General features: G+C 39.9%; 1 protein-coding gene across 1 annotated transcript in view; it reads right to left on the reverse strand.

The window, feature by feature from the left end:
- GBE1 (1,4-alpha-glucan branching enzyme 1) overlaps nt 1-19019 on the reverse strand; it is a 182242-nt gene that overhangs the window by 43481 nt on the left and 119742 nt on the right. Inside the window, exon 12 of the mRNA XM_029082122.2 lies at nt 15719-15890. Within this exon, the coding sequence (XP_028937955.1) occupies nt 15719-15890 (172 nt within the window). The remainder of the gene's footprint in view (nt 1-15718; nt 15891-19019) is intronic.

The raw sequence follows: 19019 nt of genomic DNA on the forward strand, positions 1-19019 counted from the left end.
CAAAACCCAATTCCAGACCCTAAGGATTTTATAATCTAAGGGGAGAGAAGATCAGGCAAAAGAGTAAGAAAAGTGATAAAATATCCACAAATCGCTTTGAACTTTTGTGAAGTGAGGCACCCTGTGCCCTTCACAAGAACACTGATTTCTGATGTTTAGGTTAAGCAAAATTCATACCTCACTCAATTTGTGGTAAGAAAACATGTTAAGAGACTCATTTTGGAAGTTTGGGAGGAGACATGTCACCTGGATTTTGGTACTGTAATACTACGAGTAGAAGTATTAGTACACGTTTGACTTTAAATGACCATAACCTCTGTAGAAGTCAGTTTCCTCCTCTGTTAAATTATATTTGTCTTTGTCCCTAGAATTAATTCAATGTAACCTTCTACTTATTTGTTGGAAAGATACATTGAATACCTTTCAAAATATATATGTAGGCAATGCATCAGATTGCCCTCTTTCCAAATTTAATATGGTGACCCTAAAAGACCTTAAGATCGGATCTATAAAACATTAAAGAACTCCCCTGTCTCCCATCCATAATAAATATTAGCAGTAAGAAGGAAGAAAAATCAGAATTTTAAAAGCCTTCAAGCCTTTTATTTTAAGCCACTTGTTCTTTGCAGCTCTGCTTGTTAAGGTAATTCTTGGCCTCATTTTGTTTAGGGGCTGAAGATATTGTCAGGGGGGCAGGGGGAAGGGAAAGGGAACAAGAGTTAAATGGCTGGAGAAAGACTGAGGGTAACTGCATAATGATAATAATAATGTTGGTATTTGTTAAGTGCTTACTATGTGCAGAGCACTGTTTTAAGCACTGGGGTAGATACAGGGTAATCAGGTTGTCCCATGTGAGGCTCACAGTTAATCCCCATTTTACAGATGAGGTAACTGAGGCACAAAGAAGTTAAGTGACTTGCCCATAGCCACACAGCTGACAAGTGGCAAAGACGGGATTCAAACCCATGACCTCTGACTCCCAAGCCCGGGCTCTTTCCACTGAGCCACGCTGCTTCTCTATGAGTTTAAAACAAAATCTACTCCCTAAAAGTGGCACTTGTCTTTTGGGGAGGATTTCTGATGAAGATGATATTACTATTCATGTTAGCACCCTTGCTTTATAGCATTTAATACCTTTGCTACAAAGAGCTCAACGTACTTTCCACCCATGTCCTTATTTACACTGATCATTCCTGTAGGTAGGAGCGGGTCTTATGTTCATTTAGCTTATGAAGTGGCATAAAATTTGGTCAGAGTATCTTGACAAATCTAAGCATTTTATTAAACTTTCTACCAATTCATATATCTGAGTCTTCAAAATCCCAATGATTAGCAAAAAACAAAAGTTATTAAGATAGCTATTTAACTCTCCCTCCCCACTTCAATCTTCACTGGGATCAGCTACAGTGGCAGTTTCTGTTTTTAACTTATTTTGAGGCAGAAGGATCACTCCAGTGATTTCCAGTGTTCTGATGTTCCAGCTCAATCAATTGTATTTATTGAGCATTTACTGTGTGAAGAATACTGTATTAAATGCTTGGGAGAGTACAATATTACATGGTTGATAGACATGCTCCCTGTCCCAATGAGTTTATAGTTTAAAATGGCTAAAAACAAGGTGGGAGAGGATAAGTGTTTGGATTAATTTGGTAGCAGTTTGGATGGAGAGGAAGAAACTGATTTTCAAGACCTCGTGGAGTCTGAATCAACAGGATTTAGTGACCCACTGAATATGTGGTTCGAATGAGAGAGGAGTCAAGGATAATGCCAAGGTTACATTTTTATAAAACAGGAAGGATGGTGGTGGTGTCTACAGGAATGAGAAGAACAGGATTTGGGAGGGAAGATGAGTTCTGTACTCTGCTCAAGTCACATCTTTCTTGATAACCATTACAAGTATCTTAGAAGAAGACAGTTCTCCAAGTTTTCCTCAATAGAAATAAATCTCTTTTTGTCATCAATATATGCACTCAGATGTGCCAATCTCCTCTGCGCTATGTGGGAAACCATAGGAGCAGTGGATTTAATGGAAAGAACAGTACTCAGAGGTAGGGAGGTCAAGTAACCCTTCTGTCGGCCTTGATTTGCTCAACTGGATATAATACTTAAAGATTACAGGATTCTACTCTAGTACGAGGGTTTGAATTAATGTCAGAAACATGCTAAGGAAATGATCCATTTTCTGTATGTAGCATAGCACCTCAAACAATGGAAGTACTCTAAGATTGCTATTCATTGACAGCAAATGAAATATATAAAAAAAAACAAATTAGGTATTAGGGATACTGTAATGTGTTTAGGGTACAAAATTCAAAGGGAGCTTTCCTTCTTGACTGGCTTCTCATAATCAGATGAATTATTTGAGGAATCAAAGAGAGGAGAGAACGTGTCTAAATGGCTCCAAGGGTCATCAGGAACATGAACTATGCATGAAATGCAGCAGATGGATTCAAAGTGGGAAGACTCATTATGTTACACGGAACATGCAGACAACAAACCGCCATACACAATACTTTCTGGAAGACTACCCAAAGAGTGCTTCTACGCTACTTCCACAACCGACCCATTCCCATGAAGTTCTCCACTAAATGAAGGCCCTGGATAGCTTGACTTGGAGACTCAGATTTATACCTTGCTAGCATATCATTTCCACCTTGGTGACACACCCTCTGCTGCTACCACTTTAGTTGAGAAGCAGCGTGGCTCAGTGGAAAGAGAACAGGCTTTGGAGTCAGAGGTCAGGGGTTCCAATCCCAGCTCGGCCACTTGTCAGCTGTGTGACTTTGGGCAAGTTACTTCACTGCTCTGTGCCTAAGTTACCTCATCTGTAAAATGGGGATGAAGACTGCGAACCCCACGTGGTACAACCTGATTCCCGTGTCTATCCCAGCGCTTAGAACAGTGCTCGGCACATAGTAAGCACTGAACAAATACCAACATTATTATTATAGGGCACAGGATCACACAGCTCTTGCCTCCACCATCTTTCTGAGAGGACACATCACCACCCCACAGACTGCTGTCCCAGCCTTTTTGGTCATACTTCCTGAAGTGAACACACCTCACTTCAATTCCATAAGCATTTTACTCCCTATATGGATTGAAGCTGTCTCTGGGGCAACTCACTCTCCTCTCTTCCAATTCCTCCTACCCCACTAGGTAAAAAAAATAATAATAATGAAGAATGAAGGGACATGAAGTGAAAAAAGAACTTCAGGAAAGTTAACAACCATGGATGAACCACGTTTTTAGGCAAAACAGCCACCCAGAAAAGCTGAATTGTCTTCAAAAGGAAAAAAATATTCTACAAGGGAGGAAAAAAAATGCTTTTATTCAGAAGGGTTGAAGGTAGGAAGAAACCTATAGTCTGCAAAAAGACTCTAAATCCAAACAGAAATAAAAGTGAAACAATCTAAGCCACCTCAAAAAGCATAAAGAAATAATGAAATCATACAAGGATAAAGTCAGAAGAGTAAAATCAAGAATGGAATGAAAAACAAAAAATATATTATTTCTTTAAAAATATAAAGGCCCTGAGAACGATAAAGAAAAAAGCTATCCGTTTATTAATTGCAGAGGGACAACCTAATATACCAAGGCAATAAAAAAAAAACAGGATTCCAACATTTATTTGAAAAAGTTATAATCCAAATATGGATACATTACAGCTGAACTAGAAGTCTAGAATTAAAGATTATTTAAAAACACACAGGTAGAAGGTGAAAGTGAACCTTATGTCCTAGGATAGTTAAGGAACTGAGTAAAAATGAGGGATTGCAATATTAACCATTCATGTTAAATCAGCAAAACCTGTGTGACTATATACATATTCATTCAAAGAGACATTCCTGAAACCATGTTAGATTGAAACAGATTTTCTCATAGCAATGTTTTACAAATGGGGAATTCATTTCTGAACCAGGATTAGACATTCTACCTTAGCAAAATTACCCAGAATTGTATACTGAGTCAATTGCACACAAACAGTATAACTACTTTAATGCATTTATAGTAAGTCAGAACCTTCTGTGATGGGACAACAGATTTCTACTTCTTTGGAAAAAAAATAATCTAGTCAGCCAGCCCTCACTGCTTAACAAATGATATCCAGAGCCCCAGACTGTCTGGCTCTGTCCCATCACCCCTCAACACCCTCTTTAACCTCCCCCAACCTTCAAACGTCATCATGGATTTTAAAATGCTACCTTAATTTTCCTATGTGCTCAAATAATCAAACTGCCTTGGGCTATTGCTATAATAGGAGACTAGTGATGTACATCTGAAACGAGTGTGTGTTAAAGCTGAAACAACGTATAAATACAGACCTGCCCTAATGGATGTTTGATATCACTTGAAGCTAATAAGTCTGCCAGCAGACTTTGACACTACTAGACAGTTCACTTTGATACCCTGGAAGTTATAAATCAGATATTTTATTGGCAACATCTAAGTTTAGGAGCATCAGTTTTGAAGAGGAGTAATTATAACAACAGTATTTATTAAGTGCTTACTGTGTTTCAAACATTGTACTAAGAAAATTATATTGGCGTAGCCTCTGTCACAGCCAAAAAGGGAGAACTGTGTTTAATGCACATTTTACAGATGAGGAAACCGGCCCCAAGTGGGTAGGTGACTTCCAAGATCACACAGGAGGTAGAATCCAGGTTTCTTAACTCCTAATCCGTTCTCTTTCCATTCAGCCAAGCAGCCTTCAGTGACTGAGGAACAACTCAGTTGTCTCTTTATTTGATTAAATTATCTAGTTTCTTTTATTCCAACTATCATTTAATTATTTAATGCCAGTTTGACTAGTCCATTAAACTTTAAGATGCTCAAATGGGGCACTTGATTTTTTTTTTTTTTAAATGTTACCACTTACTATGTGCCAGGCACCACACTAAGCCAATCAGTTGGACACAGTCCCTGTGCTACATGGAACTCAATCTTAACTGCTATTTTACAGATGGGGTAACTGAGGCCCAGAGAAGTTACTTGTCCAAGGTCAGACAGCAGATAAACGGCCGAACCAGAATCAGAACCCAGGTCCTTATGACTGCCAGACCTGTGCTCTATCCAGTAGGCCACCCTGTTTCTCACTTGTCTGCCACTTGTCTGCTGTGTGACCTTTGTTAAATCATTTAACTTTGCTGTACCTCAGTTTTCTCACTTGTAAATAGGAATTAATACTATGAGCTACATGTGGGGCATGGACTGGGTCCAACTAAATTAGCTTCTATCCACCCAGCATTTAGTAGCATCACATAGTAAGTGCTTAACAAATACCATTAAAAATTTATAATATTATGAGCATCAAGCAGAAACTATTACTCGGAAACCATGATTTGTTTTTATAAAATGATTTCTGAGGCTCAGAACTACATTCAACAACATTTTAGAATTTATAAAGCTAATATTGGAATCACTGCCCTAAGTTTTCACAGCTTTTCCAGAGAATTTCACTCCACACAGTACATCCTGAAAAATACCTCGACTGACTGAGAGGAACTCACAAAATTTAGCACCCTCACAATTCAGTATGGTGCATTTCTCTCCTCTACAAGGGCTCTGATTCTATCACTTAGCAAGATGACATTTAAATGTTTACTGCATTCCTTCCTTGACACAAAAATGTCCAAGTTTGACACCATACAATCACACTTAAAGCATTTAAAAGTTAGATCACAAATTTTTGCAGAACACTGCAGATAGAAATAAATGCTGATTGATGGACCAGACAGAGATTGGCTCAACTTCTTTGGCTCCAGGGAGAATGTTGTACTGCATATGAGATATTAGTGAATTGTAAAGGATGATCTGGAACATTTATTAATATTAAAATATAACATAACCATATTGTGATAATTCTTTAAATTTAGCAATAGAAAATAATATTGCTCAGATGGAAAATTGTTAGTTTGTAATTATAGTCATCGCCACAGGTATCATCCCTGGGGGCTAAGAATTACAGACTTGTAACAAGATTCCTAAACAAAAGCACAGTAAAGAAATACTCATAAGAATCAGATGACCTATATTCTGTGAATCCAAGCAGTCTGTCCTCTACTGTTACATTAACTAGTTGCATGTAAACATGATTAACGTTAAATTGGCAAAAGGTAAAAGAATCTTGGGTCTACTTTTTCATCAATATCATCAGTATCTGTGGAGCACTTACTGTATGTTGAATAATGTGCCAAACCCTAGAGAGAGAACAATATCAACTATTATCTATTATTCTTAGATGTTCAGATATTCAGGTTTAGTTTTTCTATTCATAACATTACACAGGATTCTAAACAATAATTCTGTCATAAAACTTTATAGAATTGGCTACCCCTCACAGAGATTTGCCATATTTTCCAACACCAAACTATACCATTAATTTTCTAATATGAGACTGAATAATCATAACGATACACACATACATTGCTGCTTCCTTAACAACTTGATGGTTACTTTCAAAGCATTTGATTTTCATTAATGACAAATGTTTCTTATTCAGGATTAATAAGTAATAATTAAAAGCAGATTTTATTTGTCAACACAAATCAGAGCTGGAAAGAACAGGCACAAAGATATGTGAAGAAGAAAAGGGTGAAAAAAGGCAATTTAACAGGCTTAAAGATAGGCCATCAGCAGCCATATAATAGGGGTTGTATTTCATTTAAGGTTTCAGACTTAAGATAAAGAAGGTTATGCAGCACAGAATCAGGATTGGTAGCACATAAGCTGAAAAATAAGGGTGATTTTATAAAACACTTACTAAAAATAGTAAATGAGATTAGATAACATTGCTTTGGTGACTTGTACAATGTGGAGAGGGGGAGAGGAATAGAACAGCAAACATTCTTTTAGTTACTAGGCATTAAAACTGTGAAGCCAATTTAAAATAGGGAGATAAAAGAAGAGAAAAAGAAAAGGAGAAAAAAAGGGTAGAGTGAAAACAGAACATTTTTCTTTCAATAACTACCTAGAAAAATAAAGGAGCTAAACTATTTTACATCTGACTCAATTTAACAACTTACAATAATGGGAAAAGTTTGCCCAAGTTGTAAAATTTACTATTTCTGTTGATCTATTTTAGCTAAAATTACAGAGCAATACCTTAGAATCAGCGGAGACATTCAAGGTTTACTGCTAGCACTCCCTTGATTCCCTTTCAGCCTTTTTCAACATCCATATAAGTAGTACATTAACTAAGGACTACAGCCATGTATTCCCAGTCTACTTAAGATGCCTTAAGAATGGGAAGCAGCTTGGCTGAATGGAAAGAACAGAGGTCTGGAATTTGGAGGACCAGGTTTCTAATCTGGTCTAATCTAAAGTGAGTGCTTTACACTCACTTCCTCGGTGAACTCATTCGCTCTCACGGCTTTGACTACCATCTCTACGCAGATGACACGCAGATCTACATCTCTGCCCCTGTCCTCTCCCCCTCCCTTCAGGCTCGCATCTCCTCCTGCCTCCCGGACGTCTCCACCTGGGTGTCGGCCCGCCACCTAAAACTCAACATGAGCAAGACTGAGCTCCTCATCTTCCCTCCCAAACCCGGTCCTCTCCCAGACTTCTCTATCACCGTGGATGGCACGACCATCCTTCCCGTCTCTCAGGCCCGCAATCTCGGTGTCATCCTTGACTCGTCCCTCTCGTTCACCCCACACATCCTATCCGTTACCAAGACCTGCCGGTTTCACCTCTACAATATCGCCAAGATCCGCCCTTTCCTCTCCACCCAAATGGCTACCTTACTGTTACGAGCTCTCGTTATATCCCGGCTAGACTACTGTGTCAGCCTTCTCTCTGACCTCCCTTCCTCCTCTCTCGCCCCGCTCCGGTCTATTCTTCACTCCGCTGCCCGGCTCATCTTCCTGCAGAAACGATCTGGGCATGTCACTCCCCTTCTTAAACAACTCCAGTGGTTGCCTATCGACCTCCGCTCCAAACAAAAACTCCTCACTCTAGGCTTCAAGGCTCTCCATCACCTTGCCCCTTCCTACCTCTCCTCCCTTCTCTCTTTCTACCACCCACCCTGCACGCTCCGCTCCTCTGCCACCCACCTCCTCGCCGTCCCTCGGTCTCGCCTATCCCGCCGTCGACCCCTGGGTCACGTCCTCCCGCGGTCCTGGAACGCCCTCCCTCCTCACCTCCGCCAAACTGATTCTCTTTCCCTCTTCAAAACCCTACTTAAAAATCACCTCCTCCAAGAGGCGTTCCCAGACTGAGCTCCTCTTCCCCCCCTACTCCCTCTGCCATCCCCCTTTACCTCTCCGCAGCTAAAGCCTCTTTTCCCCCCATCTCCCTCTGCTCCTCCACCTCTCCCTTCCCATCCCCACAGCACTGTACTCGTCCGCTCAACTGTATATATTTTCGTTACCCTATTTATTTTGTTAATGAATTGTACATCGCCTTGATTCTATTTAGTTGCCATTGTTTTTACGAGATGTTCTTCCCCTTGACTCTGTTTATTGCCATTTTTCTTGTCTGTCCGTCTCCCCCGATTAGACTGTAAGCCCATCAAACGGCAAGGACTGTCTCTATCTGTTGCCAACTTGTTCATCCCAAGCGCTTAGTACAGTGCTCTGCACATAGTAAGCGCTCAATAAATACTATTGAATGAATGAATGAATAATCAAACCTCCAACACTTGGAACTGTGACCTTGGGCAGAAAGGAGAGCATGAGCAAGATGGGGGAGGGAGAGAGAGGAAAATGAGGCCGAGGGAGAAGGTTGGCTTGAGAGAAGTGTGCAGGTTGCAGGATTTAGGAGAGGAGTGAGAATAAGCAGGGAGAAGAGAGCTATTTGAGTTCCATGTAGCCATGAGTTTCTGCCTGATGTGCAGAGGTTTTTGAGGACTTGGAATGTATGCTAAATGATATTTTAGAAAAATGATCTGCCCAAAAGTGATCTGTAATGTATAGATTGGAGGCAGAAGAGACTGGCGGTAAATACACCTGCAAGGAGGCTATAGCTTTAGTCAAGTCAGAATATGACAAGTACTTAGGCCAATGTGGTAAGTTTGGATAGAGAGAAAGGAGTTGGTTGTGAGCTCCCATGGTTTCCACAACCACCAGTACAAGGATGAATCCCAAATTGACCACTCCAGCCTTGACATCCCTCCTTCTCTGCAGTCTCACATTTCCTCCTGCCTTCAGGACATCTCTACTTGACTGTTCTGCCAACATCTCAAACTGAACATGTCCAAAGCAGAACTCCTCACCTTCCCATCCAACCCTGTCCTCCTCCTGTCTTTCCTATCACTATAGACAACACCATTAGCCTCCCTGACTCACAAGCCCATATCCTTGACATTATCCTTGACACATCTCTCTCAATCAACCTGTCACCAAATCCTCTGGGTTCTAACTTCACAACACTGCTATGTCTGCTCTTTTCTCTCCATCCTAATTGCTACTATGCTGATCCCAGTTTGACCCCTCCATCCGAAACACCTCTGCAAACAAGAAGTTTTACTGTCAACTTTCAGTTTGCCCACTTCCACCTCATTTCACTGATTTCCTGCTACAACCCAGCCTGCACACATTGCTTCTCTAATGCCAACTTAACTTGCTGTACCTCCATCTCGTCTGTATCACCACTCATCCCTTCACCATGTCCTCCTTTTGGCCTGGAACTCCCTCCCCCTTCATATCCAGCAGACCACCATTCTCCCTACCTTTAAAGTCTTATTACAATCAAGAGTTCTTCTCATACTAAGATCTCATTTCCCCTACTCCCTTTTCTTATGTATTCTCTATGTATTTGCATTGGTACCCTTTAAGAATTAATATTCATGCCACCCTCAACCCTACAGCAATTATGTACATAACCATGGTTTATTTTAATATATGTCTCTTCCTCTAGATTGCAAGCTCCTTGTGGGAAGGGATCACGTCCCCAACTCTGCTTCATTGTATCTCTCAAGCGCACATTACAGTGCTCTGCATACAATACATACTCAATAACACTGATTGAGATTTGACCCCTTGCAAAGTGATAAGAAGCTAAGATACTAGCGAAAGAGATATTGCCAATTTGAAATCATAGTGCTTAACTGTTTTTTGCTTTTTTTTTTTTTTTTTAAAACAATCAGAACATTTCTATAACACATGCAGGCATAAAGTAATAACAGGAAAATGTTAGATGCAGAATCAAGGTACTTTGAATGATGACCCCGAAGGAATCTTTTCTTCTTGGACTACCAAGGAATTCAACGCAAAGCAAATTGATGGAATGCAGCAAGAGTCCTGTCTTTTCTCCATCCCGCGTATTATTAAATTACAGAAAAAATAAAAACATTTTGAAAGATCAAATAAAATGTTTGCAACATAATGGGAGTATTGAACAATTGTGTCCAAGATCAATTTAAAATCCTTCACTATTTGCTACAGCTAGTCCCTCTACATTTGAGGAACTTGAATTATTTAAACCCAGATAGACCCATTAGATAACATTCTGTTTTAAGTTAACAAGCAAACACAATCTCTGAACCAAAATGGAAATTTGGTTCACATTTTAAGAAAGTTTACTCATAAATGGAAGAAATAATTATTTTTGACAAAGGAGTCTGAGACAGAAAAACAGAGTAGATGGAAAAGGCCATACTAAAAAGGCATAAATTGAAGATTAAATGTGATTATTTGTTACACTTGTTCAGGCTGTATTCTCTTCTAAAGCATTAAAAACTTTAAAGCAGTTTTTGAGGGAATATTTTTCACATACATGTAGTTAGTAAACAGCATGATTTAAAGAGTGTCTTATTTTAGTGCTGACAGGCCTTAATGCCCCATCCAACACACTAACATGGTTTATAAGTGTGCTCAACTTGCTCTGGATAGCAAGTCCAAATCTATGCTTATCACAGACATTTAAAATGCTTTGTTCTTTTACACAGAGTGGCTAATTTTACAGGTTCTCTTGAAAAATGGATTTTCAATTTTCAAGTCATATTCTTCAGCATTATCAACGAGACTGAAACCTGTTGATAAGCCCTTGAAATGTTCAAATCAAATGGCTTCTAAAAATAAATCCCTCCATATTTTCTGAGTGTGGTTTTACAACTGCAGAACAGTTATTAATTCCAAGTTTTTTTGCCCTGACATACTTGCAGTTTACTAGAAAAGAAGTGCACATTGTTGCAGTGTGAGGGCCTGGCTCCATATTACATGGTTTACCATTCTGGATGTTTGTTCCCTAATAAACACAACAGATATATTATTTTATGTATTGAACATAATTAGGTAAAAGTTACATTCCGATATCTTTTATCATAGTGAAACTGTATGACAAAATGTAAAAGCCATAGGACCCAAGTGAAACAAATTCCCCGAAAGCTATGCCCATGTTGCAGAACCCATGATTAAATGGTAATTTCAAGTGAGTAAAGAGACCAAGAGAAAGTAATATTCTAAATAAGAAGGAAACAAGCTGAATGCAAATAGATGTTTGGGATGGATTAATACAGAAGCTCTTGGGCCTGCAACCTAGGGCTATGGTCTAAGAAGGAACCCACAAAATTAAGCGTGCACATTTACACACCGTGCTTCAAGAAACATAAAGCTGTTGGCTACATTTTAAGAAGCGATTTAGGATAATGTTAATAGTCTCAATGCCAGAATAGTGATCATTTGCTTTCAACTAGGTAAAAGAATTTTATACAGAGGCTCCAGAGGAGAATCATCTTGAGCCTGCATCTGAGTCTCTGGACAAGACCTTGAGAAGGAGACTGACCTGTAAATGAATCTCAAAAACTACTTCACATTATGTGCAATATAAGTCAGTTGCTAACAAAATGCTGAAAAAGGAGAAAGGAGCTTCTGTAAACACCTGAGGGAAAAAAGAAAAATCTCTGAGGAGGCTCCCTGCTAGATCAGTTGGATTAAATCTATGAGCAGCCCTGCAATGGTGAAGAATGACACAATGGTGATGAAACCATTTTGATGGGTGCAATCTTTGACTACCTGGGAAATTCTAATCGATCATATTCAGGCAAAATTTTTGATAAGAGTTCCAGCAGCAGGAGATTAAGGACTGGCTCAAGTGAACATGGGTTGTGTATAAATTCATGTAAAGGGGGGGTCTCAAAGCCTAACCTTAAACAATTAGGAGTTATTCCACCTAGCCCTCTGCCCAAAGACACTTTAGGTGTAAACTTATCTAATAACCATTTAGTGTAGGTGTTTAATAGAGAACCCAAAGAAACACCTTCCCCTAAGTGAAATCAAAGGCAAATGCAGTGTGAACTCTAGCTACTTATTTTCAAAAAATATAAAAGCTCAAACCAACTCTGAACAATTACCGGCATCTGGTAGCCTTAGGTTGTGTGCATGCTGGCAAACTGAATTATAGAAGGTGATGCTTTCTAATGTGTGTGATAAATTGTTTAGAAAAATGTCTGCATATTTGCCAGAGTCTTGCCATATATTCCACTGGGAAAAGATAATATAATCCATTGGGAAATTCTCTGGAGATATTAAATAATATTTCTTCTTCGCTGATGAAGTGAATAGTGTCAAACTCAGTAAATCTTATAAGGAATTCTAAAAAAGATCAGAGTTCTCATTCCTCAGACACAAGGCTGTCACTCAGAATTTTTAGTTCCTGTCTCAACTGGTGAACGGTGTAACAATTTGAAGAAATAAGAATATGAATGGACATCATGTGCTGCTGTTGGGTAAAGACTAGCCTTTTGTTTTTTTAGGTATTTGTTAAGCGCTTATTATGCACCAGGTACTGTACAAAGCACTTCAAAGGGAAGAATTAATGTTTAGAATTTTCACCCCCAAATCCAGCATTGTTCCCCTCAATTAAGGCAAAGGAGGCTTATGATGGCTAGGAACCTCTTATTCAGCCAAGTGTTTTCAGAGCTCATGGCTATCAATCTATTATGTGAGCAGAACACTGTACTAATCCCTTGGAAAAATACAATGCAGTTGGTGGATGTGATCTCGCTTTATGAATTTATAGTCTACAGGGCAGCTGAAGTCTAAGGTGGTGCTGGCAAAGTCTTCCCCTTCTCAGCTACACAGTCTCTGCAACCTGTTGATAGAACATCCAAGCCAGCAGAGGTGAGGGAGCACAGGAATGGGGAGGATGGAGAAACCTGAAAGAGGTTTTCTGAACAGCACAGCAACAACTGAATCCTTGGAGTGAGTTTGGATTCAGGACAGCTGATGCTGCCTTCCTAAAAGGGTGTTACATCCTGCTACAGCGACAACTGTGACACTTATTGCACTAAAAACTGGGCTTGCTTTCTGTGGACTCACAATAAATACTCAAATGGCTATTGGCAAAGACAGTTGGGAACAATACGAGTTCCTTGGGAGGAACCTAACAGAATATATGCTAATATTCAGGTCTTTTTGTAATATGAGCTTTGAAAAGAGATTCTTTTGGAGAAAAATTTATCTGCCTTTTTTAGCAACAAAAGAAGCAGAGCTCTGATCAACTATTTAAGTCCAAGAGAAGGTAGATTTTTAGGCAACTAATATATAAGTACTATTGGTACTCATTACTTTTTACCTTGTTGAGATTCAATACAAACATGATAGTGATGAAAATGAAGACTGAAATATAGTCCATTAGTAGATTGGAGTGGCATTCTAAAGTTTATAACAGAAGCCGCAATTACAGCGTTACTCTAGATTGATGGATGAAGTCCTAATAACCTTATTGTTATGAAATATGAATATCTAACTTCAAGAGCCCTTTGGTAATTTTATTAATCAATGGTATTTACTGAGCACTTACTGCATGCAGAACACTTCACTAAGCACTTGGGAAAGTACAATACACCAGAGTGGGTCGATATAATCCCTGCCCACAGTGAGTATACCATCTATTGGGGAATACAGATATTAAAGTAAGAGAAGAGTATCTAGGTATTCACTTGAGTTTTGTGGGGCTATGGTTGAGTATTAAGGTGCTAAGAGGTAAATGGTCAAGTGTATAATTAAAATAGAGGGGAGGGTGGGTGGGGAAATGAGGGTTTAGTCAGAGAAAGCCTCTGGATGTGGTTGGTAACATAAAGAAGTCAGATGTTTTGAGGCCTTTGAAGAATGAAGACAAAAGCATGAATGGGGTAAATTAATCCATAGGGCTAACAACTTCAAAGCAACAATAATGTGATTACTCTCACTATTCTGCGAGCTAAATATGCTTCTCCTGGTCACAGAAAAGAGATCTATTTTGATATGGAAGGAGAAAAAATTATGGTGACTAAAAGGACTATGATGACAATTATCATATAACAATAATACACAATCAATAGTGCATAAATATTTTAAGACATGAATAAAATAGATATCAGCTAACTTCCCCAAGAAATATAGGAAATGAAAATCAATAAGAACTAAGTGATGAATGCCAATTTAACTTGACTTCTATTCTGCTTCCTCCTATAGTCCACTGATTCAGGAAACAATTAGCTTTATTTAGAGACAGAAATTCAACATGCTCACACCAAAATGTTTTTCTGAAATCTTTTTGAACTTCTGTTACTAAACGTGTTTTCTCCTTCCTACCTTTTCCAACTAGGACACAACACTTCAGTAAAGACAACCCAACACCTAAGTTTGGAACTTATGTATTTTATTTCCTATCTTCAACAGTTATGAAGAAATGTATATTTTATTTTTACATTCAATTATTTATCCAACCTTGTCATTTAACAGTCATATGCACAGTAAAACCTGTCTTTTTACTTCGTAATTCCTGGGGTCCAAAATACTGAGGTTTTACATAAAGTTTTAAATAACATACATACTAAGAATGGCTATGCTTATATTGATAAGGAAAAGAATCCAACCACCAATTCACAAAACACATTTTCAGTTTTAACTACCTTTGCTGTTGCTACCTTAACTTACATTTTATTTGTCTAAAAAAAGATTTCACAGGCGCCAACCCATCCAACTTGCTGGCACAACCTGCATTGTACAGTGGCCTCTCCAATTAGAAATTTCATCAATCTACATGCTGGTCATCTCCATCATACATTATTAAAATCCCTCACATCTAAATTTTATAATAAAATATCTAAGTGATATTACTTTGATACCTGTGCTAGTTTACTGGAAGAATGATGGTTAAAGTACCATGCTCCCTGCAGTGTGACCTAGTAGACAGAGCACAGGCCTGGGATTCAGAGGGATCTGGGTCCTAAACTCGGTGCTACCACTTGCCTGCTGTTTGACCTTGAGCAAGTCACTTCATTTTTCTGTGCCTTAGTTACCTTGTCAATAAAATGGGGATTGAGACTGTGAGCTCCATGTGGGATGGGGACTCAATCCAACGTGACTTGCTTCCATCCATCCCAGGGCTTAGTACAGTGCCTGGAACATAGTAAATGCTTAACAAATACCATGATTACTATTATATTGCAAATGTTTTCAAGAGAAGGCAGAAAGTAAAAGATGCTCATAATCAGTTGAAGATTTGTCTGCTGATGACATCAACAAGAAACCCAATGTGTTTACTAAGAGCCTGAATAAACACTCGAGAATGAGCTTCTTCATATCACATTTTTCAAAATGAATGGACTTATTGATATCTAAGTACTTAATATTGAAAAGCCAGCATTGTTGGTCTTTTAAGGTTTATGCTGGAGTTTAATGGTTCAAACTCAATAAAAAATGTATGCTATATATGAATTGGATATTTCAATGTTCCAATCCACATTGAAGGATTCTAACTAAAGTCCAGAGGTGAGTTTCCAACTTACCCATGAAGTTGAGATAGCCTTCTCCCCCTAGTCCATGAGTAATCAGGCGAATCATCTTGTGAAGCTGAATTCCACGATCAACAACCGGAGTAAGAGGAGACAGCACGCTCATGTTTGTGTACATTTCTGCATCCATCAACCGAAATGCCAAAGTCTTATCACCAACAAGGGCCTGAAAATTGAGGGACAAACATAACCATTCAGGCAGAAATGTTCATGTCTTCAGTGGCTGTACAGCTAATTGTTCACTCAAGATGGGTATAAATGCACTAGATTGTCTCAAGCATGCATCAACAGGTCAGTTCAAGGAGGATTTATCTGAGGAGTGTGCCTAGTGGAAGCAGCATGGCTTAGTGGCAAGAGCCCGGACTTGGGAGGCAGATGTCGTGGGTTGTAATCCCAACTCTGCCACTTGTCTTCTCTGTGACCTTGGGAAAGTCACTTAACTTCTCTGGGCCTGTTACCTCATTGGTAAAAATGGGGATTTAAAAAAAATAAAATGTGAGCCCCACATGGGGTAGAGCTGTATCTACCCCAGCACTTAGAACAGTGCTTTGCACACAGTAAGCGCTTAACAAATACTATAATTATTATTGAGGAGCTGAGTAAAGGCAATGAATGTGTATGTCCCATTCTGAGTTTATGTGAAGGAGGAAGAGTGTGTCAACAGAGAAGCTTCCCTTTGGGATGATACAAGTATAAACTCAGAGCATGGTTGACATGGCCTAAGCAAGGGGTTAGAGCAGCATCACTGAACTTTGCTGATGTTTCCCTGTGCAACTTTTTGAGTTATGTCACATTACATATAGCTGCAATGGCTGATAGGGAGCAAGTTCTCTGCTCAAACCAAGCAGAGTCTTTATGATGGAGAAAATAATGTGGAGATGGAACAAGTGTTTTCTTCTCCACAACTCTGCAGGGGGTATCCACACGTCCTGTGGAGTTAAAAGGAAAGAAGAGATTCCTTCCTATTGTATGACAGTAAACCTGGTTTTTCTGAAACCATTCAGACAGCAATGCTTAACACCATAATGACCCACATAATGAGCAAGTTAGAGATGCTACTTGGAGGATTACAGAGGAAAATAGGAAATGGCCTCTGCTCTAGGGGTAAAAAGTATATTTAGAAGTCACTGAAAAACTTTCAAGTATTCCAAGACACATTTATTCAATAGTGAAGCTAAAGTGATACAAGTTTCTGGCTTACCGTTCCAGTCAGAGGAAAACAAAAGATATAAACATACCATGTTCTTAAAATCAGAAAGTGTCTGAAGGTAGTATTTTTTCCCCTACAGTGAAGGAGAACCCTTTAAATACAACTGTTTTTATTTTAACTAGTAAATGTCACTATGGAACACTAGGACATTAGAAAAAGACTAACTGTTAATCCCAAGTTTTCTATGGTTTATACTTCATTCATTCATGCAATTGCATTTATTGAGCGTTTACTGTGTGCAGGGCACTGTATTAAGTGCTTGGAAAGTACAATTGGGCAACACACAGAGACAATAATGGGGTCACAGTCTAGAAGGGGGAGACAGACAACAAAATAAGTAGACAGGCATCAATACCATCAAAAGTGACAAACAGAATCATAGATATATACACATCATTAATAGAGTAATAAATATGTACAAATATACATAAGTGCTGTGGGGAGGGAGTAGGGGCAATAGGGAGGGGAGGAGAAGCAGAGGGAAAGGGAAGGCTCAGTCTGGGAAGGCCTCATGAAGGAGGTGAGCTCTCAGTAGGGCTTTGATGAGGGGAAGAGAGTTAGTTAATATTCCCAGCACGATTCATTAAGAGAGAGGGCAAATTACAGGCAAAAAGATGGATCCTTGTGATTGCATAAGGAGAATAAATTGGAGTAGGGGAAGGGAGTAAAGGGCAGAAGAGGTCCATGGAGGCAGGGTCTCCTAATTCATTCATTCATTCAATAGTATTTATTGAGCGCTTACTATGTGCAGAGCACTGTACTAAGCGCTTGGAATGAACAAGTCGGCAACAGATAGAGACAGTCCCTGCCGTTTGACGGGCTTACAGTTTCATTACCCTATTTATTTTGTTAATGAAATGTACATCGCCTTGATTCTATTTAGTTGCCATTGTTTTTACGAGATGTTCTTCCCCTTGACTGTATTTATTGCCACTGTTCTTGTCTGTCCGTCTCCACCGATTAGACCGTAAGCCCGTCAAACGGCAGGGACTGTCTATCTGTTGCCGACTTGTTCATTCCAAGCGCTTAGTACAGTGCTCTGCACATAGTAAGCGCTCAATAAATACTATTGAATGAATGAATGAATAATCGGGGGAGACGGACAGACAAGAACAATGGCAATAAATAGAGTCAAGGGGAAGAACATCTCGTAAAAACAATGGCAACTAAGTAGAATCAAGGCGATGTACATTTCATTAACAAAATAAATAGGGTAATGAAAATATATACAGTTGAGCGGACGAGTACAGTGCTGAGGGGATGGGAAGGGAGAGGGGGAGGAGCAGAGGGAAATGGGGGGAAAAGAGGGTTAAGCTGCGGAGAGGTGAAGGGGGGGTGGTAGAGGGAGTAGAGGGAGAAGAGGAGCTCAGTCTGGGAAGACTCGTGGAGGTGAGTTTTAAGTAGGGTTTTGAAGAGGGGAAGAGAATCAGTTTGGCGGAGGTGAGGAGGGAGGGCGTTCCAGGACCGCGGGAAGACGTGGCCCAGGGGTCGACGGCAGGATAGGCGAGACCGAGGGACAGTGAGGAGGTGGGCGGCAGAGGAGCGGAGCGTGCGGGGTGGGCGGTAGAAAGAGAGAAGGGAGGAGAGGTAGGAAGGGGCAAGGTGATGTAGAGCCTTGAAGCCTAGAGTGAGGACTTTCTGTTTGGAGCGGAGGTTGATAGGCAACCACTGGAGTTGTTTAAGAAGGGGAGTGACATGCCCAGATCGTTTCTGCGGGAAGACGAGCCGGGCAGCGGAGTGAAGAATAGACTGGAACGGGGCGAGAGAGGAGGAAGGGAGATCAGAGAGAAGGCTGACACAGTAGTCTAGCCGGGATATAACGAGAGCCCATAGCAGTAAGGTAGCCGTTTGGGTGGAGAGGAAAGGGCGGATCTTGGCGATATTGTAAAGGTGAAACCGGCAGGTCTTGGTAACGGATAGGATGTGTGGGGTGAATGAGAGAGACGAGTCAAGGATGACACCGAGATTGCGGGCCTGAGAGACGGGAAGGATGGTCGTGCCATCCACGGTGATAGGGAAGTCTGGGAGACGACCAGGTGTGGGAGGGAAGATGAGGAGCTCAGTCTTGCTCATGTTGAGTTTTAG

This window comes from Ornithorhynchus anatinus, chromosome 17, assembly GCF_004115215.2.
Source record: "Ornithorhynchus anatinus isolate Pmale09 chromosome 17, mOrnAna1.pri.v4, whole genome shotgun sequence".
In the NCBI taxonomy this organism is placed as follows: Eukaryota; Metazoa; Chordata; class Mammalia; order Monotremata; family Ornithorhynchidae; genus Ornithorhynchus; species Ornithorhynchus anatinus.